The sequence below is a fragment of the Coturnix japonica genome, chromosome 4, assembly GCF_054131305.1.
Source record: "Coturnix japonica strain WE chromosome 4, WE-NBRP24, whole genome shotgun sequence".
Taxonomy (NCBI): Eukaryota; Metazoa; Chordata; class Aves; order Galliformes; family Phasianidae; genus Coturnix; species Coturnix japonica.
Window position 1 is genome coordinate 81,618,970 of NC_140666.1, and position 24,665 is coordinate 81,643,634.

Below are 24,665 nucleotides of genomic sequence, written 5' to 3' on the forward strand. Positions count from 1 at the left end.
CATAGCATACATGTCTGAATATATTTAATAATGCATAAACAAATTCCCAGAGCTCTTTCAGTGCTTTTCCTCGTCTTAGAGATGCCATTTTCTTTTCAAGAAAAAACTACAATTCAATATAGCTTCTAACTTTTGCAATAAAAGTGCTGAGTCTCATCTTTCTGATGTATTCTTATTCTATTCAGCTACTCCCTCAAAGTGTTCCATTTTTATTCCTGGTGATTTAAACCTGTTCATTCTACATCTCACATACTCTATATTCTCTTCATGATCCATTACACCCTTTTACCATACTTATTCCTTTCCCACTGCACATAAACTTCCATCTTTTGCCACAAATTCTTGAAACTCATTGGACTTTATTGCTTCTGTTCACTTCTTTATTCAACTTATTTCTTTTATTTCTACTCTGCAGTTTCCAGCTTTATCTCTTGTGCTTACAATCTCGTTCGCTTCATTTTTTTCTTCTCACTGTCACTCTCTTTCACAACTTCCTTTTCCCTTCTACTCCATCTCCAAAGTTTAAGGGTGTGATGCCACTTACTTCTTCTCCTTTTGTCACCTACTTTAGCTACATGCTGTGCTTCTGTCTGTGTAAAAACACAGAGAGAATACTTCTAAAAACAACACTGCAAAGATTGACAAGAAAACTGATCAACTTGGGTATCCCATTCCCAACCTCACCCTGTATGTATTCTGGAAATTCTATCACTGCCCTCTTTGAAACAGCATCCTTTCTTGTTTTTTTATTTTTGTTGTTTGTTTAGGGTTTTTGTTTGTTTGTTTGTTTTGTTTGGCTGTTTCAAGAAAAGAAAGCACCAAAGAAAAGGAAAAAAGGATAAGAAAAAAGTCTTTGGAAAATTCTTTGAGCTTTTATATTATTATTACTTTTTTTTTTTTTTGTACTCAGGGAAAAGCCCCACTGACTTCCAGGTGCAGGCAACTTCCCCTGCTGAGGAAGGGGCAGACTCCCAGTGCTCGGGAGAGGTGGGCTACACATGAGAACCCAGGACAACAGCATCCACTGTCTATCATTGAAGGAGGAAAAAAAAAATCCTACCATATTCTACATAGAGTACATGGAGTTTTAGCCCTGCAATTTCAATTTCAATACTCAGCCAGAACAAAATCCTCAGGAAGCCTGAAATACTGCAGAGTACTATTAGACTTAATCAGCAGTACTTATTACTCTCAAGTATTTTGACAATAAAGTGTTTTTTGTTTTTTTTTTTTTTATTATTATTCTGAAATGCCACTTATTTGATATTCAGAGATTGCCAAGGAATACCCAAGAAATCATTTTCCAGCACATGGCTATAAAAACTACAGCCACTGTCCTTCAGGGTAAAACCCAAAACAATATTTTTTCAAATCTGTAATTTAGTCCAAGTGGCACTTGCTAACACTACATTTGTAAACCCTCTTTTTATAGCTGCTGCCTGCTGCTCTGACTTGTGTCCCATGTGACTTGTGCTCAAGACTCGATTCAAAGCAAGGCTTTTTTGAGCAAGATACCAAGGATACCACTTGGAGCATCAGAGAAAAGCAGAGCTGAAAAGCCCTGCAGTTGGCCTCTGCATTAAATGAGATAACTGCATCTCAGTCCCACCACTTCAGAGAGATCATTTCCCCAGCTACAGATTAATTCTTCATTTCCTACGGGCAGCTTATTCATCTGCTAGTCCTGTAATTAATGTTAAAGTTGCCAGAACACTCCCCCTTTCCCCTTGAATAAAGACAGATGCACAAAATCATCCAACTTAAGGAGGTATCCAAAGCCAGAGATTAAATTAAGTTGGGTCTGGCTTGCCAATTTTTTACATGCAAATAATAAAAATGAAATTCCAAGGAGAGGGTGGGTTTTTTTGTTTTTGTTTTCTGTGTTTTTTTTCTTTTTCTTGTAAAAACATATGAAGTGAAAGTCCTCTGATCTTTTAAGTGCCGAGCCACACAAAAAAAAGTCATGCACTGATCATGTCATAATCAGGGAGAAGTTAATTAACTTTTTTTTTCTTCTTTAATTTCCCCATCTTTTCTTGTTCAACTAATATGTACTGCTCTTAGATCGTGGTTCTCCTCAAGCTGTAGCTTTAATCATAAGTAAAACCAGAATATTGAGTGCTTCTCTAATCTGCTACATTTTTGTCACTGAAGTTTAAAATTCCAGTATTGTAAAAGTTTAAAACCCTTCCCTATGTTCGGTTGCTGAAAAAAAAAAAAAAAAGAAAAAAAAAAAGAAAAAAAAAAGAAAAAAAAAAGGAAAATAAAAGAAGAGATTGAAACTAAAATGACAATGAAGTAATACTGGGTAAAAAAAAATAAGGTAACTTACCTTGTTCTTTTCTTCAGCCTTGGCAGCCTGTCTACAAACTGGATGCCAGATGGATGTACCTGGAGAGTAAGTTTAAAACTGTGCTTAATTTGTTTCCCTAATAAGTGTTTTTTTATAGAATAACAACTTGCTGACTGATTCCTCTGCAGTCACAATTCCATGCACACTCCCAAAGCTAAAAGTATCAACTTCCCCATATTGGTAAGCCCGGAAAAAAAGATTTTAAAAACTAGGTGTACTTCAGAAAGCTACATGGATTTCAGCATGCAAAATTAACATCAAAACCTAAGCAATGTTATATGGTACCACTGTAGCTCCTCTGGCCCAACCTCCTGCTCGCAGAGGGTCAAATTCCAGCAGCATAGAGCTGTGCTCAATTGGGTTCTGAGTATCTCCAAGGATGGAGACCCACAGCACTGTCATGGTAATTTTATATTTCCTTATATGAACGTGGAGCTCCCTATTCTCTTGTTATGCATATTCACATAATAGTTTGGCCCAGGTCTTTCTAAGCAACACATGGTGATGGAAAGGAATAGCATTGATCCCCTTAAAACTAGCTGAAAATTCAGTCTTTTATTCAAAATTCTGCATTGTACTGACCTTGCACTGCATGCTTATGTCATATAAATTAAATGCTAAAGAACTACTTAATTCATGGGAATATCCATCCTAGATAAAGCAGAAAATACATGAACCTATGTACCTATCTATACTTCATAAATCTACTGATGAGAAGGGTATGAACTCCAGAGATATGTGTGAAATAGAAACTGAGTAACTCAGGAGTTTTGGATCAGTCAAAAAGAAAAAAAGAAGTCAATAGCTGAGCTATTTCATACATTCAACAGTAAGATGTGTCACATTGGAACAGTTTGCCCAAGGAGGCTGTGGATCCCTGGAGGCATTCAAGTCCAAGCTGGATGAGGCAGCCTGGTCTGGTGGTTGGTGACCCTGCACATAGTAGGGGAGCTGAAACTCGATGATCCCTGTAGTTCTTTTCAACCCAGGCCCTTCTATGATTATAATCGTGTGATACTGTATTCAGTGGAAGTGAAACGTGCGTACTCATATAAAATAAAGATTTATCTGTAAATTTTAGTAGTAAGAAGGAACTTTTATGTTTATGCTGGTCTGATGTAGGACATGACACAAGATAAAGCATTTCTTCACACACTTAAATAACATTAGTACACAGTAAGCTCTTTCCAAGTAAATGGGAAGCTGAGAACTTGTGTGTCATAAATATTAAATATTTTTACTGGGCGTAGGACACCAATAGGAAATGCTTTGTTTTCACAGCAGTTTGATAATTTTCTTCATCAGTGGATTTTGGAAAGAAGATAGAAACAGAAAGCCTATTTCAGAGAAGGCAGATGGAGAGCATCAGAATTTGTTTCACAAAAATAATCTAGATGAACTCAGACTAAGTCAGTACAAGACTATCTGTAAATTCAAACTGGATACATTAAGTTTACTAAGTTTTTGAAGTTTTTTGAGGATGGAACTACCAAAAAATGGCTTAATAGTACCTTCAAATTCAATGCTAGTTTATGTTCCAATTATGAATGTTGCCCACTGAAAGAGCTTGCCCCAGATGTCACACAAGCACATTTTTCCCAGTGTTATTAAACAGAAATTAGATTAACTTCTTTGAATGACTTACTCCAATCTAAAGTCACACAAACTGCCTGAGAAACATTTTCATGTAGAAGAAAAAGGGTCAAATTAATCTGCTGGCTGACTTCTGAAGATTTAAGGTCTGCAGCACCTCAGGTAAATTTAGATCAGTTTAGTAAAGGAGTGAAGAACGTTCTCATAAATCCCTGAGTTTTAGCTAACAAATCTGGTCAGGCAGTCCACATATCTAATCACAGACCATTCACAAAATTAACACCAGTTTCTACTGGAATCTGCTCTTCATCAGAAGACAAAAAGTGCATTAAAAAAGTTGGTAGGAATGTTTCAAGCACCAGAAAATACAGTGGTTAAGATGGCTTCAAATTAATAGGACTTGAGCATAGTTTGTAATGATTTGAACTAAAATTTATCACAAAAACTAATAGTCATCCTTCAGATAAACTGAACTTAAAAAGATTGAATACAGTTGAGTTTCTGAGGGTTTGAAATCTAGAAACAAATTCATAGTATGATATCTTTTTTTAAAGCACCGATTTCCTGGGGGATTTTAGTACTGCTAAGCTACTTTGCAATTTGAAGAACCACAGAATTCTCTGGCTCTTGTGAAAGAACACAAGAGCACAGACCAGGACAATTATGTCCTCTAATGAGCTAGTTCTTGTAGTAAACCAAACAGACAATATAATTGTCATTTTGAATAACCTACTAAATTGTTATCAGATCTTACTGTTGTGTTTTAAGGTCTAACTTTTCCAGCTTAAAGAATGACTTCAAAGTACACTTCTAGAAAACTGTGGGCAATTGTATAAGTTGTAATACAGATCTGGGCAAGCATGTAATTTTGAGATAACATACAACTTTGCGGTTCCCACATCTTACTGTTTCTCTTTTCTATCTTGCTTTGAGAACATAGGGCCAATTAAAGACATAGGCAAAAGCCTTCATTATCCCTGGAGATTGTCCCTATATTTAACCATGCATACCTCTTTTACTTTCAATTTAGTTCAGTTAAAATTTTCTACATCTGAAATGCAGATTTTAGTATTATTATTATTTTTTAATTATTATTTTTAATGAATAAGTTACAGAGCTATTCTTCACTATTACCAGTAAAATTTTCTGACAAAGTAAAGTGAATTTCTCCAGTCCAAGCTTGTGGTTGCCTCTGGTATTAATCTATTGTTTGGTAAGGGCTTCAGATCCATGGCATCTTTATCTCCTCTTTTCAGAGGTAGTTAGGTCTGACTGAAGAGAATTTAAGTAAGGAGCAAGATATTTTCTCCTTGTATGCAAATAGGTAATGAGCATAGAATTGTTCTAAAATTTTCGGTGGCAGCTTTAGGGAACCTACTGTACTATGTCTGTATTAACTTTCACCTGGACCACTTGTAATATCTGAAAAATCACATTTTCCACTAAAAGGAAAATTTTATAAACTGTCAAGTAGTTTCACCTGCAGGACATAACTACTACTACTTATTCTTTCAGTGATTCACACTTGCTATTGATTGAAATTAGGAGAGAAGTAATAGTGAATAAGAAGCACTGGGGAGGAGAAGGTAGTGAGGTGTTTTTTTGCTTTGGTTTTGCTTTTACCTAGCCTATATGCATCAAACCTCACTTCCTTTGGTACTTATAAAGTGGGAATACGCATAATACAACTCAGTCATGAAAGCAGGTATAAGCAGAACAGCCATGATTCTAAGTGTTATGACTTTGTTTGTTTTACCTTGAAGATACATTTCTTCTCCTTCTGCAAACATCTGACTGCACCTGACGCATCGTGCACAAGTAGGATGATAATGTTTTTCTCCTGCCTGCCCAGGAAAAAGAAAAAGAGAGCTGAGTAAGCATTCTGGTGAATTGTGAGGCTTCTTTATGAGAAGGGATTCTTTTTCCATCAACTAGAATATAATTAGAGTAAATCAGTGAATTTTAATTAGTTGAATCTCCTGTACATTGGCAATACCAATTTATTATATACACTTAACTTTATAAAATCAAACTGTGATCTTCTCAGCCACCTCTTCCACTTCTCAGCCACCCACTCAGTAAAAGAGTGTATCCTGATGTCCAGACAACTTCTTGTGCTTCAGATTGTGCCTACCACCTCTTGTCCTGGCACCATACTCCACTGAAAAGAGCCTGGTTTCATCCCCACTCCACTCTTCCTTCACGCACACGCCCCTTTATCCAGAGTTCTTGCATACAACTCATGTGGTCTCTCTGGAACAGATCCTTGTTATGTTGAATAGCCCCCAAACAGGTCCTGAATATGCTCCTAGCAATCCTTGCTCTTCAAAAACACCTATGGAGCCACAAGCCAGATCGCGGCAAACCTTCTATGTTCTCCTTGACTCCACATCCTGCAGTGCTAGACAGAATGGCCCACGATTTTTGGCTTATGCTCAATGCCACTTCTATTAAGAAAAAAAACAAGAGACCAAGTAACTCTAAAGTTAAGTCTGAGTCCAGAAGAAATGCCCTTGAGCTAACAATAGAACAAAATGTTCTTACGTTGAATGTTTCATAAACTGTTAACCTGGAGAAGGTTGAAATAGACATTAGAACTTTGTGTGCCTTTAACAAGTTACTCTTAATTATTGTCCCACTGTCTTTGGAAATCATCACACCTTCCATTTCCATCGCACCAGAAATTTAACACTGTTACTGCAAGAATTACTACTGAGTGCTTTTCACCAAGTGAATGAAGTCACCAGTGGTACTTATACTGAAGAACATATTCTGAGTCTGGAGGCTATTTTGCCATTCATGATATCAAATACAGTAGCGTTATAATTTTAGGTTAAAGAATCTCTGTTTTCTACTTCACAGAATGGTTTGAGTTGGAAGGAACCTCGAAGACCACCATGTTCCAGATCTGCTGCAATGAGCAGGGACACATTTCTTGAAATGAAACCTATCATATCAGAATTACTATATTGAAAAAAAAAACAAACAAAAAACCTGTTCCTTTTTATTCTTTTTATAGTACTGTTTGTGCACACTGCTGAGTGTTTTCTGCAGCTTTAAAATGGAAAATGATTGCAACTTACTATGTCAACACCTTAAGTTATCATACCATTAAGTATCAATATAGGGTTTAAAGCGTACAGGTTTTAAACTGTTTCCCTGAATACCTGTGTTTAAGGACAGAAGGCTACTATATAATTTCATAACATCATGTTGAAAAGAAGGATTATTTTTCTTGGCAGATTCATTTTGCACAAACATTCCTAATGCAATTCATAGCCTCAATAATTCAGTAGATAAAGATCCCAGGTAAACACTATCCAAGGGAGTTCAATTATTCCTGCGCCAAAATAAGCTGTCAGAATACATTCTCATATAACCTGTACTGTAGCATGCAAAATTCTGTTACACTTCTCTTCTAACCAAAGCACAGAATACAAGTCATGCCAGACTCTTTATCAGTAAGTATTTAAAACATCACATCTTTGTAAATGATATAAGGGAGTTTAATGCAGAAAACAAATTCCTAACCATATGTCCACTTCTTTGCATAGTTTGAAAGCTCAGCTTGACAGACTGTTGTCTCAGTGTTTTTGTTTAACAAAATATCAACACACACAGGAGCAACATTAATCTCTGAGGCATCTCTTATTGTTCATGAAGTAGACTATCATAGAAACACAGAATATCCTGAGTAGGAAGGAACCCGCAAGGACCACTGAGTCCAACTCAAGGATCCACACAGGACCACACAAAAATCAAGCTACATTTCTAAGAGCACTGTCCAACCAGTTTTCCACAAGCACTGAGCCAAAATCTTAGTGCTTAATTTAAAGATGGGATCAAGGCAGTCCTAAAAACTCTGAGAAAAAGCATTATGAATCACTTCATTTGTCCTTGGTAAGAGGGACCACTTCCTATGGCAATTCTCTTCTGTGTAGTTGGTGAAGTTTTTTGGACAGTCAAAATGAAGAACATATTCATGTCGATTGTAGATGACTGACAAATCCCCACACTCCTCGCTGAAAGAATGAGGGGCACCACAGTGTTACTGACTGTTCTACAGCGCGTCAACAAGCAAACCCAAGCTTCAAGGAAAGCAGGACAGGTCTTTGCAGAAATGTGTTTATAGCTATGTTTTCTCATTTAACACGCCTTATGGCTTGAAAACACAAAAAGGATAAATAAATAAATAAATGAAAGAACCTGATGTGATAAGAGTGATTCACATAATTTAAAGTACAATTTCCAGACAATTAGGGGAGTAGTCCTGGAGTCTGTAGGGAACTGAGAGCAGTAAGAACATCATGTCTGAGAAACATGCAGCATAATTTGTACCAGAAAGAATAACCACTAAAAGATCGGTTCTAAATTAGCTGTCATCACTCACGGAAAAGATGTTACATTATTGTAGACAGCTCAGTGAAAACCTCAGCTCATTCTTTAGCAATGGCTGCAATAACTGGTGAAGTCATAAAATATATAAAAGAATGTATACAGAAATTTAAACTCTACCATTATGACACTGCTATTCTAGTGTCTCTTGCCATTGTTGGAAGTACAACAGGTGTAGTTTTTTACTGCAGGTGATGACCAATAACTACTTAAGGTCTGACACTTGAAGGACTGAAGGATTGGAAACAGAGTGGCCCAGAGCTCAAATTGTAAACTAAGACCTGGGAAGTAGACTCAAGATTTCTCATGACTCTCCCACTAGTTAAGCATAAGTACATTACATCTCACTGTGTTACTGACTCAGTAAAGTTATATGTAAAGAGAAGATAGAAAGTAGACAAAACCATTTGATGTGTTAAATAATTAAACTTGTAACTACTTGATTGCTGTCCTGACAGTGAAAGGAAACGTGTCTCATTATCAAAATGCATGGTAGCAACTGAAGCCTTTTAACACAGGGAATCAAAAACTTGTTTAAGTGGAAAAAGAAGTTAGACTACTGAGATGAAACCATGAAAACATATTTTCTATGTTAAGGAGATACAACATAGATTGCTGTAATATTAACTAAGTCTCATTTGCTGAGATGTCCAAATCCTACCATCCTCATACTCTAAAATCTCTAAATGAAGTCCTGACTGCACTCTACTTTGACCAAAGATAACACAGGTCAATCTGCAAGGTTAGGTGAATGCGTGGAGCAAACTGAATGACCCAGAAAGTAATTCATTAGAAGACTTGTGTTGAGGTTTCTTAGTTAAATGTTTTCACATAGAACAAATCCACTAGAGAGTTAGGTCATCACTAAAAAGCCACCTGTTCAAGCAGAGAAAAACAGAATGAAGCACAAACATCCAACGGTCTAAACCTTGGCATCAAACAGCTTCTCACAGTGAAATGAACCAAAGATTTTATTAAATACACAACTTAACACCTGCTCCCTGTTCAAGTAGGAGGGTAGAGGAAAACAATTATGTAGTATTGATGGACAGAAGTTTAAAACTTCAATTAGACTATAAATTGTTCTCTTTTCTATACTTTGACTCCAGCTTCCTTAATTTCCAAAAATATGGATTACATTAAAGGTCACTGAGATTTCTGCAGGCTTAGTTAATAATTCAGCTAGCAGTAGAAACACCATTCAATTTAGTGTCAGGAAGTGAAGTGCTGTTCATCAGCCACACGCTAAGAATTCTGCCACCGCATGCACAAAGTGCCACAGTGTGTGGACTGTACAGTCCCTGTACACTGGAATCCATTTACTATTTTCAAATAAGTGCAATGATATTCAGAAATTAGATAAACATTGCTGCTAAAAGTAGATGACTGTGCTCAGTTGTCATATAAAATATCCATTCATATTTATAGTAAAGCCAGATCTTTGCTTATGCCACAGAAGAACCCAAAGAATTGTTCAGTAGTAATTGTATACAATAATGGTTAACTTAGTACACAGCTGCATGTCATCTACTGATTACAAAGGGACAGGTAACAAGGCAGAGATATTTAGCATAGTACCTATTGTTCATGTTATACAACAACACTGAGAAAAGTGTGAGAGTCACAAGACAAAAGGAAAAATATGTGGAGAAAAACTCTTACTAATTCTCTTAGTCACAGTGGGCCTGACTCACCACTGAGTCACTGCAGCAGCATGCCAAGGCAAGTAAACTGTCTTAAATGGGTTTTACACCAGTGTAAATGTTGTTTAATGTTTTGAATTAATCCTCCTCATCTTCTTATTGGATTAATTTCTGAATCCATTCAGTGCCAAGAAACAGTCATTTGAATTGTTCAACCCATGCACCTACAGCACTACTTACAGCTTTGCATGTCTCACAAGTACAGTTGTTTCACATTGTGTCTTGGTGCTGGCTCATCCTCCCTGTACTTTGCAGAGCCTTGAGACTTCCCACCCACATTTTGAGTCATTTTTACTCCTTCCCACACACATTTTATTCTTCTAGATATAAAGTGCAGAATCAAATGTACCAAGAGGGGCATTTACCTCAGAATCAGAGTAACTTATTATATATATCAGACCGATAAAACAATAAGTTTCTAATGCTTTAGGGAGAAATAAAAAAGGAATAAAAGTTTTAAAGGGAATAATTAAGAAAAAACAACAACAGAAAAGGCTGAGCACTATGATAACTGCAGTCTCATTGTGTGACATCTGCAAACAAGTTTTTACTAAGGAGTAATGTCAGCGCTGCCACTATCAGGCAAAAGCTGAAGAAGTTCAACAGAGCAATTTTTCTGCAGACCTTGTTATACTATCGTGTAAATCAAAAAGGTTGAACATGCCTACAATCACTAATTTTGCACTCAGTTGCTTTTGTTATGCAATGAGTAATCTGCCCCTTTTGTCTTTTTCTGCTCAGCTTTGCAGATTTGCCTTGCCACCCACTGAGACTGGAAGAGGCTTCTGTTTTCCATTTGCTCGATTACCTCCTTCATTTCTTTTCAACTTTCCTCTCCCACTCCTTCGAGCTCACTTGTGGCCCACGACAAGCTGCAGCTGTTTCTCAATTCTACCACCCCTTGATAGGGGAGAGAGAGAAAGGAAGGAGAGAGATGACTTGCAGACATATTTATCTTCTTTTTCAAGTTTGCAGCTGTAGATTTAGCCCACCCATTTCAGACAGGAAGAATGAATCTGCAACCAACAGTGAACAGCTCTGGTGAGGAAGGACAATGTATCAAATGAAGGTAACACAGATCTTCTCACGCTGGTTGTGGTGGTCTGGGTTGCACATATCTGAGGGCAAAAGCTGTCTCTCGTGTACCTGAGCGAGGGCTCAGATTTTGGAGCTTCAGATTTAGCTGGGACCAGAAATGCTACTGTTATGTGCAGAATGGACAGTAATAGTGCTTCCTGGAAATAGGAAAGCACTGCTTTCATATCCATCTGTACATTTTTGAGTACTATATATATATATATATATATATATAGTATATATATATGCAGAAAGTTGGGAGAAGGAAAAAGCTATATAAGCTGCTTTCCTGCTAATAGCAAACACAGAACATTGTCATATGGGCCAGAGCATACCCAAGATGCTTTATCAACAAAGGCGCTTGTCAGTAAGTGCACGTATTGCTACAGCGCTGTCACTGTGACAGGAGAGAGCAGGAGGGATGCTGGTTTGATGCAAGCTGCATCATGGATATACTATAGGGCACTGAAGAGAAGCAGAGTATCTAAGCCACACATCAGAAGGCACAAAAAGACAGAAATTATGTGAGGGATGAAAAACCAAAGACTTCCAAAATGCAATGCTTCCTACTGTCAAAATATTCAAATGCTAGCAAAGATTGTGAGATAATAATGCATCACCACAGCAACATGGTGCTCAGAAGGGCACTATAAGTGGCACGCTATCTGCACTTTGTATCTCAGGCTCAGAACATACAGGGTAAACACTTACTTTGATGCAAAACTGTCTGAAGAGATTAATTAAGACAGACAAAACTAATTAATGAGCTAAACTAGTTTGTCTTATGATCACTTACAATAGTTAGCTGATACTACATTTTTGCATCAAAACACAGCAGTGGACACCATTCACTTGCTTTCCAAAGACCTAACCATGAGCCTGGAATACAACTATGCAGTAAATCTCCATCACATACAAACCCACACAGATAAAAGTGCATAGCAACTCTGTCAGAGATCTTTTCCAAATTCTCACGAGAAAAGAAAGTACATAACTGAAATATATATAAAATAAAAATAAAGCAGTAGTAATTATTACATCTGTATGAACTGGTTTCTCACAGATATTGAACTTCTCTTTTGTATTATTCAGAAATAGTTTTGAGAATCTCTAACTTCAGTAAAACTCTGACAAGGTTTAAACTATCAACTAAAGCTCCTCATCGTGCTTACTCAAGAACCCTGAAAACTGACTTACAGGGTTAAAATTCTGCAAACTGTTCCTTTTGATATACACCAGTTCTTCCTGACTTCTGTGAGGTTTTAGCAGTCCAGATAATAGTAATGGATAAGCATAGTTCTGTATCTCCTTCTGGAGAGAACAGACCGTTGCAAAAGGGAAAGAATGAGGGTGGGATGCAGATAAGGTGAATGAACCCAACATATTGCAATTGGTCTACAGAAAAGGTTAAAAGATTGACAATATTTACATGCTTATTGATTGTATTTCTAATCATATCTGTTTTAAAGGAAAACATTCAGCTGACAGTTAGCACTCACCCACCTGAGTTCAGATACAGTGTGCCGATGATTAACCTGCACTTGCAAACCTGCAGCCCCAGACAAATGCACGCAGCACCAAAACAGAGACAGCTTTCAAAGTGCAAAATGTCTTGCATCTCAGTAAGCATCAGTCATTGAAAGCTCTAGTTAATGTTTCCTACCTTCAGCGGATTCCTTGAGCAAGAGCTAACGCTGATTTATTTAGCTGTATCTTTTCCAACAGTTTTCCTTCTTTCGTGATGGAGAGAACTGTCATGCAGAGCAGTATCTAAGTAAGGATTAGTACAGACACTCAGATCCTTCTGCTGCTCTGACAGCCTTCTCCAGGCTGATCATGCTACAGGAAATACTTCATGCACATAGACAGAGTCACTTTTACTACATGCTTCAGCATTAATGCCTGCATTGTAAGCTGCTGGAGCACCTTTCACACATCACTAGGCTTTGTTGTAAGTGAAACAGCAGGGTAACAGGCATTTCAGAACAAACCATTTATTCCACACTGTGGGCAGAAATTCGTGCACCCCGCTGTAAAGAATTAGTCTCGTCTCTCTGCTGCACTGAGACTTTGAATAGGGAAAGGCAATTGATTTACAAAGTAGATGTGGCTGCAAACAGCTCAACCCTAAGGGCAAAGCAAAAAGCAAACTACTAAATAAATAAATAAACAAATAATCATGCTTTAATTAATAAGTCGCTGAGGTATAACTGCCATTTAATTGACATATACATAATTGACATTTCTAGTCTAATTCCTGTCTAGTGTACTGCATTTGTTCCTTCATTTTCAAGTAGCATATGGTTGTGATGAATAGATTTTTTAAAATATTGATTACATTTTATAGACATTTACACATACATGTAAAACAGCAAATGTTAACTCTTCCTTCCCCCATATACTGAGTACCATGCTGCCATTTCGGAGGGAGCAGTTGGACCCATCTTCATGTTTGGCAAATGATATGGTCATTTTCACCAGCTCAAGTGGGACACATACCACAGCAATAGCTGTAAATCAGAGGACAGTGGTAGACAGAAGTCTAGTCAAGATCTGAAAATATCCCCCTGTCTACAGCCCAGATCATGAATTACAGCAGTAATAGGTTTGCATGGAAATAAGCCTCAGGAGACCTTTCCAGAAATATATAATTCTCCAATATTTTACACTATCAGCTTTTGTCCACATTAAACTCAAAGTACCAGCTTCTGGCAGTGAAGAATCATCTTGAACATGGAGGCCTGCTAAGAGGCAAATCAGCCTGGTGAGAACTGCTGCAGTTGCCTATTTAAGCAATCACATCCAGTTATTGCAGTCCACAATATATTTGTAATCAAAATATCTCCAGAGGCTGTCTATGGCTGTGAAGGTTTCATCTAAGGACCTAAGAAATCATTAGTTGAAAAAGTAGATGAACAGAAACACTCCCCAAGCCATTTCTTACAAGGGGCTATAAGTAGTAATAAAGCTGCAGAGATAAAAACACCTTCAGAGCGAGATGTCTAAGGGAAGCAATTTTCCTTAGAAATGGAATTACTAAGCACTGGCCAAGGTAGTGGCGGGACATCGTCCAGAGCACTGTGTCCATCCATGCTGAGATGCATGGATTCTCAGGGGCATTCAGGATGACTACCAGCATCACAATAAGAATCTGGAGCTGATTTTGATAGGATAAGAGGAAATGGTTTCAGACTAAAAGAGGAGATATTTGGATTGCATATAAGCAAGAAGTTTTTCACAAGAAGGTTGGTGAGATACTTGCACAGGTTGCACAGAGAGATGGTGGGTGCCCCATGCCTGGAGATACTCAAGGTCAGGCTGGATGGGGCTCTGAGTAATCTGGACAAGCTGTAGGTGTCCCTTTCATCACAGGGGACTTGGACTAGATGGATGAAGGGTCTTAAGGGATCCCTTCAGACTCAAAGAATTCTATGATTCTATGATTTTTAGGAGTAGAGAAGAATTCAGCTTGTTCATTTTAGCAGAATTGAAGTTGATGGGGACTACGACTGGTCTCTGTAAGTTTTTCTTAGAGTTCCTCAAATAAAAGGAAAATATCAAAAGTGCTAAAAATCAGTCTTTATGGGGAGAACTAGCAACTATGGACTGACCACACACAAATAGAGAGATGCTGGAATTCAGATTATTTTTCTAATTAACAGCTACAGAAATCCTGGCAGGATTCCCTGAAGGGAACTGGAATGTGTCACTTGGCTGCCACCCAACCCCTCTATCAGCTCTCTCAGCGGCTACACAGGCTGATCTGAAGAGGGAGACAGGAGAAAGGGAACCTGCCTCTGTCCCCTCCAAGCAGAACTCAACTAGGAGACTGACTGAAGATCATTAAATAAACACAAATTGTTTTCTGGAATGAAAGGAGTTTGTTCCAGGACCTGAGTTTCCATGTGAAATACAGTGTATTTTTTATATCAAGGCAATTACACTTATTTTGTCTATTTTTATGATATGTTTATTAGCACAAGTTGATAATAAATAACTGCTTATGATATTACAAAAGAGAAAATATATTTTTAGTGTCAAATACAATGAAACACAACAAAATGGGGGGGAAAAGGAGGTTTTAAAGTCAGAAGCTTATTATTTCAAATAGTGTTTATTTTTCTGTGCTGCTGTCTGAGGTTTGCTATTGCTGGATGGGGAACAGAGCTACAACATAAGCTCATGCCCTGTGTCAAAGTTGTAGCACAAAAGGATAAACCCTAAAGGCTTTTAGTTGCACTGTAGTTTAAGTCGAACTACAAAGTAAACTACAGCCATATGTTGCTGCTCATTTTAGATGGTAGCTTTACCAATATAAGTGGTCAGACAAAAACTGTATCAGTTTTCTAGGACAGGGTGGATGCTGCATGAAGAAGTGCTCTTTAGGTTTTCAAACTAAACCTTGTCCAAACAAGCACTGCTGAGAAGAGTTTTTGTAAACAGAATAGCAAAAAATGCTGCCATTTAAAGCAATACAATAATTTATGGTCTCTATAAATCAGCAGTTTAGCCTCATTTGTAGCTTCTTCAGTACGAGTTCCCTGAGGAGACTGGGGAAAGGACAAGGTGGATTGAAGAGGATGACATGAGGAAGAAGTTAGAAACATAGCTATCCTGTGTTTGAGTTTCTTTACTACATGAAATGGAGCTGGCCCTAAGAAAATGCATTGAATGAAGAATTTAACTAAATCATCACTGTATTTGGCTGGCAGCCTCCAAAAGCAACCATATTTTTATAATTTATCAGTAATTCACAATAGTTGACTCTCCCTTCCTCCTCTGCTGAATAAACAATTTAAATGAACAAGTGTTGGAAAGGGCGACAGCATTTTAAAATCTGGGCACAGAACAATTGTGGAAGCAGCTGTCCTCCTGACATTATCTCAGAAATCAGAGATGGAAAAAATCCTATTAGGTCATATAGTCCCGCCCTTTGTCATTGCAGGATTGTTCCCTAACGCAGATTTTCCAGTGCCTTGTCCAATCTAGTTTTAACATGATCTAAGTGATAGCTTCCAGCAGCTCCCTTGGGGGACTATTCCTCTGGCTAAGAAGTATCACAGACAAGATTTTTTCCCCCTTCTTATCAGCAATTTACCCTATTATTTCTATGTCTCTCCAGATTATATCTGACACCACAGAAATGAGTACAGAAGCATTGAAAAATACTTCAGGATTTCAAGCAGCTCTACCAGGAAATGTATACAAGGACAAGCAGCCACAGATATATTTTCTTTTTGCCCTCCTGATGAGGAGACATGCAAGCGTCCCAACAACCTGACCAGAGACAAACACACAATGAATGTGACACCGGCCAGACTGAAAAGATCAGCCTCAACTCCAACACACTGGAATAAATCTTTCTGCCTTAGGCAAGCAAAAACTTAACTGCATTAGAAATAGATGTGGTCTCTGTGTTCTTTCAAATTGGTTTGCTTAAGTCGTGAGTTTTTAGTCTCTCTTCCTCATGATACAAGGTACGCACTACTTCCTTATCCAGCTACTCTTCACTGCTGACACTACAACTCAGTGACCATTTTAAGTGGCCCCTCAGAGAGATTCAGATGCTGAATAGTAATGTACCTGTTGTAATCCATTGCCTGCTTCAGGCTTTCCTGTATGGAAGTGACACTATCTGATGCTGCTATGATTTTACAGGTTACAAAAGTCCTCTCTTCTACTTATCTCTTCTCTGTTTTAAAAAAGTTTACAGAATCCTGCATCAGTACTTTTGGCCACATTTAAATATCATAAGTTTCAATCAACATTGCCTCCAGCCTTCATCAGTACCAAAATAATAAGAGTATCAATGCTGCCATCTTTTTTTCCAACAGAGGAACACTGCAAATGAGTGGCAAAACGGGAGACAATTAAAGGTGCCAAATATCCACTGACCAAAACCTCACCTAGAACTACAATGACCTGCATAACCAGGGATGGTTATGGTCAAATTCCTACAAAATCTTTAAAGAATGATCTTGTCTAAAGTGTATTTTGCTAAATCTGTAGCAAAAATAAGGAAACAAACTGTGGGTAAAAATCAAGAAAAAAGAGTATTTTTTGTACATATGTTATTACAAGTCTATTTACTTTCTGAGATTTTATAAATCATTTCATATAAACAATTGCCTTCCATGCATTATCTGAAACACCTCATGATGCCAACAAATATGGACTCATTGTTCCCTTCTGCTTGCCTCTTGATCCCCCCTCCATAGCTACTACTGTCCACCATTTGGATAATTATTCTGTGCACAACTTCTAGCAGCTTTGGAGGATGCCTGTTGTGACCACTTTCTCTAAACTGCAGAATTGAGTGGAACAAACAGGGATCTGAGGAACCTCTTCCAAACTCCAACACTGCTACGGCTTGACTGGATCACTACAGACAGACTCAAACTCTATTTAGATCAAATGATGCTGGGTTACTTATGTGAAAATCTGGTTCTGAAAAAAGCACCTACAGTAAACATCATTCAGTTTTAGAACAACAAACTCTGAAAAACAAATCTAAAAACCCAATAAAAGCAACAGAAGAATATAGCTTGCTTCTGGGTACAAAAATACATTTCAAGTTACTCATTTTACTTTTACATGCATCTGATAATGCATTCACTTCCCACTTCTTCCATCTGAGTGTTCTCCAGTACTATACTTATTCATTTAAGAACTTAAATATAAAACTATTAAAAGATAAAACAAAAACAATCAAAAAAGTCATGCGTATGATTTCATAATTAAACTTGTGTTAACGCTCATTTGTGAGCACCAAAAAAAAAAAAGAGCAAAGAGAAATTCTCTTTGCATACATTAAGATTTGTTTGAGTGACAGATCTTCCTTACCTCAAGCACTCTTCCTGTTATATATTTTTCACAATTGTCACATCTGATACCAAACTTTGCATGATAGTCCGTTTCGCAATATGGAATGCCATCTCTACAAAGCAAGGACAGACAACATAGAGATTGCTTTATGTGGGGTTAGAGGTTTTCTAGGAGATTATACTGCTAAAATACATTAACGGTTACAACTGAAAAATATGAAGAATAAGAATCAAAGTTTAATGTTTCTTTTTCTAAATAGTTAGAATCAGGGAACTTAGACAAATTAAAACAAACCTGCCTGTTAATTTCACACTTGGGTCACAATTTCACAAAATTTTACATTTAGATCATCAAACATATGAGTGAAAATAAATTGTTCTAGAAGACCTGGGGATCATTCTAATATTGTAAAATGCAAACGAAGCATAGTTAAAATTCATTTAGTGCATTAGTTCATAATATGCTAGAAGAACCCATGATTGGATGGCAAATGCTCAATTTTGTTGGGCTTCTCCTTGAGGAAAAATAAACAGCATATTTTGTAGCAGACAAGTCAGAATGCTAGAGACTAACCTATGAGTAATCACAAAAAATAATTGAATTGATTGAAAAATGGATGTTTCTTCAGTTTTATTTGTTTGGCATTTAGTTTTTCAAGAGAGTAGAATGGGATTTAAGACAATGTGAAACTATACTTGGGAACACCCTTTTCTTAAATACTCTATTCTGAATCTCCAGTGCATGCTGTGAAATTAACTTGTATTAATCTAAATCCAAGGAACTGCTGAAAGTCAGTGGGACACTGGCTGTGAAGCCCCGTCATCTCTGAGTCTCTGGGCGCTGGTGATTGAGTTATCTGTTTAGGAAAATTTTGTCATAACAACATAATTCTCCAATGCAGAAATTAATCCCAGTTGCTTTGGCCAGTGAAAACTCTGTATCTCACCAGACTGATATGAGTGCTGACATGAGACTTGGTCTCCGTGTGTGCTTTGTGCTAACTCTTATTGCTGTCATCAAATTCTGTCCAAATCTGATAGCACAAGTGTCAAGCAGCACAGAACCCCAGTATATAACACTTTAATGAACACTTATGTGAAACACGTGGAAAGGATAATATCTGCTTGTTCATATTACAGAATCACATACAGCAAAGGCAAACACAAAAAACAAAGGGCATGTCTGGAGAGCCTCCACCCATTGGCTTCCTTTAGCATAGATGCTCTGGTAACTCAAGGTAAAATGACAAATTCTGCTTTATTCATTTGATCTTTTTTTTTTTAAGTGATTTTAATACAAGTTGAGTAATACTTGGTAATCTTTTATACCTCCCAAACATTTATAAAGACAAACTAAAGGGTATGCAACACTGAAGTATTTATTTGGTATCAGAAATACGCTGAATAAAACCCTCTGAACTTCCCTACACAACTTACTTGCTGATGTACTCTGCGTTCAGTAGCTTGCCACATGTATTGCACTTAAAACAGCCCAAATGCCAGTGTTTGTCCAAGGCAACCAATGACTGCCCATTTTTTATTTCTGAACCACAGCCTCCACAATCTGCAAGAGAGAAAAAATCCAATGAGTGCATCACATGCTTTAAACACTCTGCAGTACAAGAATCAATTTGTGTCCTAGTAACAGCTTGAACATGCTCTAAAGCTTGCTGCTGACTGCTCACAAATGGATGACAAGCAGTCCTGCCCTAATGTCCTACACGGCATGAATAATCCAACAAAGAAAGAAGTAAACCCTGATAACTTACATTTCTAGTGACCTAGGTTATATTTTAGTCTTCATATACTGTCTAAAAAATGTGAAAGTTTTGCTCATTGAGCTCTAAAATATTGCAAATCAGCTCAATGAGATTAATAAAAAAAGAGCTAAAATTTACAAGACCAAAATTAACTATTAATTCTTTTTGTTAGACTTTGCTTCCAAGTCCAACAGTTTAATTTATAATTCAGATTTGTTCTGCAGTTCGGGAAACAAACTAAGCTGAAATTCTGATTTGAACTTCTGTTATCAGGAAAACTACATAAAAACATGAGAGGCATTACAAGTTCCCAAACAGTTGTGACGTTGGATAATTAACATGTGAATTTGATGGCTGATTACATACTCATTATTTACAGAAAATCACATATAGTTTGGATACTTTCAACTACGTTAGTAAAACATAAAGCCACTCCTAGGCACTATGTGCTCATGACCCTGTCTCGTCAAGCCACACAGACATGGAATTTGAAGCTCTATACTCTACATGAACCCTCAAATATCTTACACAGTCCAGCTCACTTTTTCTCTTCATTCTCTTCAGTTTCCCGTCTCTCAGTTCTCTCATAAAATGTTAGAAAATTCAGATTCACAGTACATGGAAAACATCATTGCTAAACTGATTCTAGAATCAATATCAGTAATCAATCTAATCTTCTGTTTGATATAATTTTTTATTATTTTTTCTTTTGGAGGAATATACCAACAGTTTGCTAGGGAAAAGACAATCCAAAGACACATTAAAGCTTTGTTTAGTGATTCCAGAGAAGAAAAAAAAAAAACAAAAAAAACAGAAACATCTTGCATGGAACAGAAAATATGCAAAAAGCATAAAAAAAGATTTATCTAGTTATTAAGAAAGAGCTCCAAACACAGGATCTCATTAAAAGACTTAAACAGTCCTCTTAAAAAGTTTCTGACTTAAGCTTCTATTTAGTTGATGATGTGATCCTAATGAGACACTCTGTTAGTGCAATTGAAAATATTTAATTTCTCAGCACACAACAATAAAGGGTAAATCTTATTTTCCTTTAGTGGATTTGGAATGGATTAAGAGAGAAACAGTATGTCTCTTTAGTATCACTCTGTAGAGAACCAATACGTGGAAACAGATCAGCACAAAAGCATATGCAGCACAGATCAGAACACTGGAGTTTTGCTAATAAAAGGGAACATTTGGGTACGTGCCTGCATTTGGTCCCATAAGACAATAAATGTTTCAGTATGCATTCTTTAACTGCAATCAGAAAGTTGTTTGAGAGCTCCTATGCACTAGAAGTTTATCTGATAATCTAATTTAATCTTATTGGTTGAATGCTTATTTTGCCAACTTAACACAACAAAGTGCGATCAGAAGTCATTCAGCTTCCATCTTGCTTAAGCCTGGGTGGGCAAAAAAAACAATGTCTTGTGGGCTACTGTTTTATTGCTATCTGTTGCTTTCTCTGTTAAATTCCAGGTAAGTAAAAACAAACACTGTGGTTTCTATGCCAACAGTTCCTGTTTGAGTGATGTTCTTGTTTTCCTGTCTTGGATGCAGCATCCTTTGGTGACTCACCTAATTTCATCCAATAACTCTGCAGTACACATGAATTTACTGCTACATACTGATATTATCCCCAGAGTATTCTTTCAATGTTATCACTGCCACAAGTTGCTTTCACATCTAATATTTTATAAACTAAACAAACAAGTGGGTAGTTATTTATATAATAATAAAAAATTCAAGAGCTCAGGCAGAAAGTCAGTATTCGACATTCTTTGTTTATTCCAAATGTAATGCATGAAAGAGGTGAAAACCAGAGGAAAATAGAAGGGCTGGTTAGAGAGGGTTGTCCTGCTGGGAGCTCAGTGGGTCCCAAGAACTCTAATGAGAGCATTCCTGAGCTCAATTTAGAGAGAAATGGGCTGACAAACAGCTTCCATAAAACATAGCAGGCAATTCTAAGACAAGTATAAAACCAGCATAACAGTGGATTGGTGTAGTACTTGGTCCTTGACTCAGTTTACTTGAGGAGATGTTTTCGTGCACTACTAGTCTTCCATAAAAATAAGTAGGTCACTCCTAAAGTAATGCCTCCTACTTATTTCCACAGAAATGACAACAGCTACAAAGGGCACAGTAACACTATTTGATAAAGAAAACTCTCAGCTACAAAACACTAATTTTCAACACAGTCACAACCATTAGCGGTGAATTTTCACCAGCAATGAACAAAATCCTGCATGCTGCTCGAAGCAAAAGCCGCACCAGTGGAGGTGATCCACTGTCACTATCACCACCACAGAAACTCACTACCCACTGCCTCATCCTCTGTTTAATCTCCAAAAACATTTAATAAGCAATGATGAATGTCAGTGGGTGCCATTTGTTGACGCATCTTTGTGCCATGCACACTTGCATGTCAGATACCATCTCATCAAACTGCCCCTCTGCTGTCAACTGTCACACAGCAACAAAATGTAATGGAATATTGATGGGAAGATTCAATCTCTACTTATATCCCACCAACATCTGCTTCTGACATCAGGGGCCAACATAATAAAGTTGGAGGCATTCCTTGCAGAGTAACTCTCTACCAAACATTATATTCCCTACCCTAAGGAGGAATTATGCCACTGTCATAAAGGCATTCTTCCAGGGCTTATTCTTTCTGAGGCACGTGGTTTGCTATGGGTCTGCAGGTAAGGAGCTGCTGTAGCCATGCACTGGGGAGGCATGGTGAAGGGACCTGAGGGAAATGAACTGGGGAAATAAAACACAAGCAGTCTCTGTAGCATGTGTGTGTAGACAGATTAAAGTATATTAAAGGATTCTGTATTACAGATAATCAAATAAACTTGCCCTGTCAGTACTTAAGCAGGGAAATAATTTCCATTAAAGTCAAAGCCAGTTTTCCCATAAGAAAAGGAGACAAATAGATAACAGGCTATTAAAGTATGGATCTACAAATGCAGCCAGGCAAGATGGATCATCCTCAGCCAGGTATCTTATCCATCTCAAATAAACAACAAAAGGAAGAACCAAAAAGAGACAGCCACTGCCTCTGCTAAAGAGAATGGCATTAGCAATAGGGGATTCAGTGTAGCGTTGTGCACTGCATTTACACACAAAGAACAGAAGGGAAATGGTGAAAAGTACTGCTAAAAGAAAGATCTGGAGGAAGAAAAAAGAAAAAACAAAGAAAAAAAGAGTAATTTCTCCCTTAAGTGAGGTAGATTCTTACGCAGAATCTAGGTGCTCTGTCCTCAGTCATGCCAAATTCAGCTTGAGGTGACAGTCAATAAGAACATTTCTGCATTCATTACTTGATTAGATTACTTTTGCTGCTCAGTTACTCTTTAGGATGCGTTTGAATGTTAAAGTATGGCAGCTTCTCATGGACAAATTAGTTCAGCAAGAAAGTTCAGTGCAGCAATGGCACTCCGCTCAGTTTTCCTGAAAATATTTGGTATGAAAAGACCAAGCTTCTCTGTAGCGTTTGTATGTTCTGATAGGACACAGTAGTATCAAGGTCAACGCAAATGCCTCTCTGGCACACTGTATACGCTCCCTGTTGCAGTATTCAGACATGAAATTACAATAATTATGTCTGTTTTCCAGGACCGATTCAAATAACATATGATGAAATCTCAAGTTGGATTTTATTTCAGTTGCAGTTGGATTAAACCCATAAATCTATTAACATTTATATCATGCCCTGTTCCAAACATTTCAATTTACTGCCATTATAATCAAGTGTTCTGAGAGGTTCTGTGTATTATTAATTCTACAAAGGTGCTGTTTGTGTTTCATTTAAGTATTAGCCTTTTTTAGAAAACTGTTGTATATTTCTTTACATCATTATACTGTAGTTGTTGACAGCTTTTGTGCAGCATAGCAGTTACAAGGGTTGGTGTAAAACTGGTTCTTCAGATATGGGCAAGCTAGAAAGTAACAACAGAACACAGCACAACTCCTACTTACTTCGCAAGTTCTGTGCAGGGAAAGAGCCAGTGCTGCTGGAAGGTGGCAGGGAACATTTCTGGCAGATGCACTCTTTCCCATTAAAAGTTACCCGGTCACCTGCAGGGAAAGGCAGCCTACAACAGAAGAAACAAAAGCATACAAGTTACATTCAATTGCCCTTATTGAAGTAAAATGCATTTCCATAACAGAACTCATTATTGCTCTGACAGCTTTTTCCCCCCTTGATCAGTTTTACAATATCTCAGCCACTAGAGGCTAAAGTATTGAAGAAACATATTAGACAACCACAAATGCAGACACTGCAGTTACTTAAAAACAAGACCTAAAGATACACACACTGAGCACTCAAGTGCAAGGTCTTGTGTACATAAGGAACATATCATCAGCAATGACTGATCACTAACAGGATGGGTTACAGAATGAAAATTAAGTCGGAATTATGGGGAGCTGCTATTAAGTTGTTAAAATCCTGCATGAGAGTGATGATTTTTATACCTTAAAGATGACAGCATTTGTCCCCCCAACACTGATCATACCAAAGTTGTTCTCTTAACCTACTTACTCAGAAAGCAAATATCAGTGGACTCTCATCAGTGAAAGTACATTCCTCTTATAAAAACCAATAGTCTAAGTTACTCATTTGTTTTACCCTAATAACTACTACTTAGCCTTAATTAAATCCTACCTTTTAATCCATGCCCTTAAAACAACAAACTTTCTGCTGTGATCTTTATTGTCCAGGAATGGAAAATGCAAAGATTTTTCTATTTCTAAAAGCACCAGATGGACAAATCACTTTATTTTATTTTCAGTTAAGCAAAGGATGGTGAGGAGTTAGAACCACATTTCTTTCCACCCAAAAGCTCAACTAAATCACTAGCAAGATATCAAAATATGGCTTAATTGGGGCATAAACATATTGCAAGCGTTCTGCCTCCTTATGAAGTGTATCTGATCAGATTAATTCATT

At 37.4% G+C, this 24,665-nt stretch overlaps 1 protein-coding gene across 35 annotated transcripts in view; it reads right to left on the reverse strand.

Annotated features, from left to right (window-relative positions):
- Positions 1 to 24,665, reverse strand: part of ABLIM2 (actin binding LIM protein family member 2) — a 133,827-nt gene that overhangs the window by 49,986 nt on the left and 59,176 nt on the right. For 31 of the 35 annotated variants that reach the window (XM_085547425.1, XM_085547420.1, XM_085547415.1 and 28 more), the window contains exons 4-8: positions 23,693 to 23,808; positions 19,383 to 19,509; positions 17,965 to 18,058; positions 5,703 to 5,790; positions 2,333 to 2,391 (exon numbers count right to left, since the gene is read on the reverse strand). In XM_085547425.1, the coding sequence (XP_085403551.1) occupies positions 2,333 to 2,391; positions 5,703 to 5,790; positions 17,965 to 18,058; positions 19,383 to 19,509; positions 23,693 to 23,808 (484 nt within the window). Of the gene's footprint in view, positions 1 to 2,332; positions 2,392 to 5,702; positions 5,791 to 12,784; positions 13,104 to 17,964; positions 18,059 to 19,382; positions 19,510 to 23,692; positions 23,809 to 24,665 lie in introns of those variants that run through there. The other 4 variants (XM_085547438.1, XM_085547436.1, XM_085547437.1 and 1 more) reach the window with 3 other exon arrangements.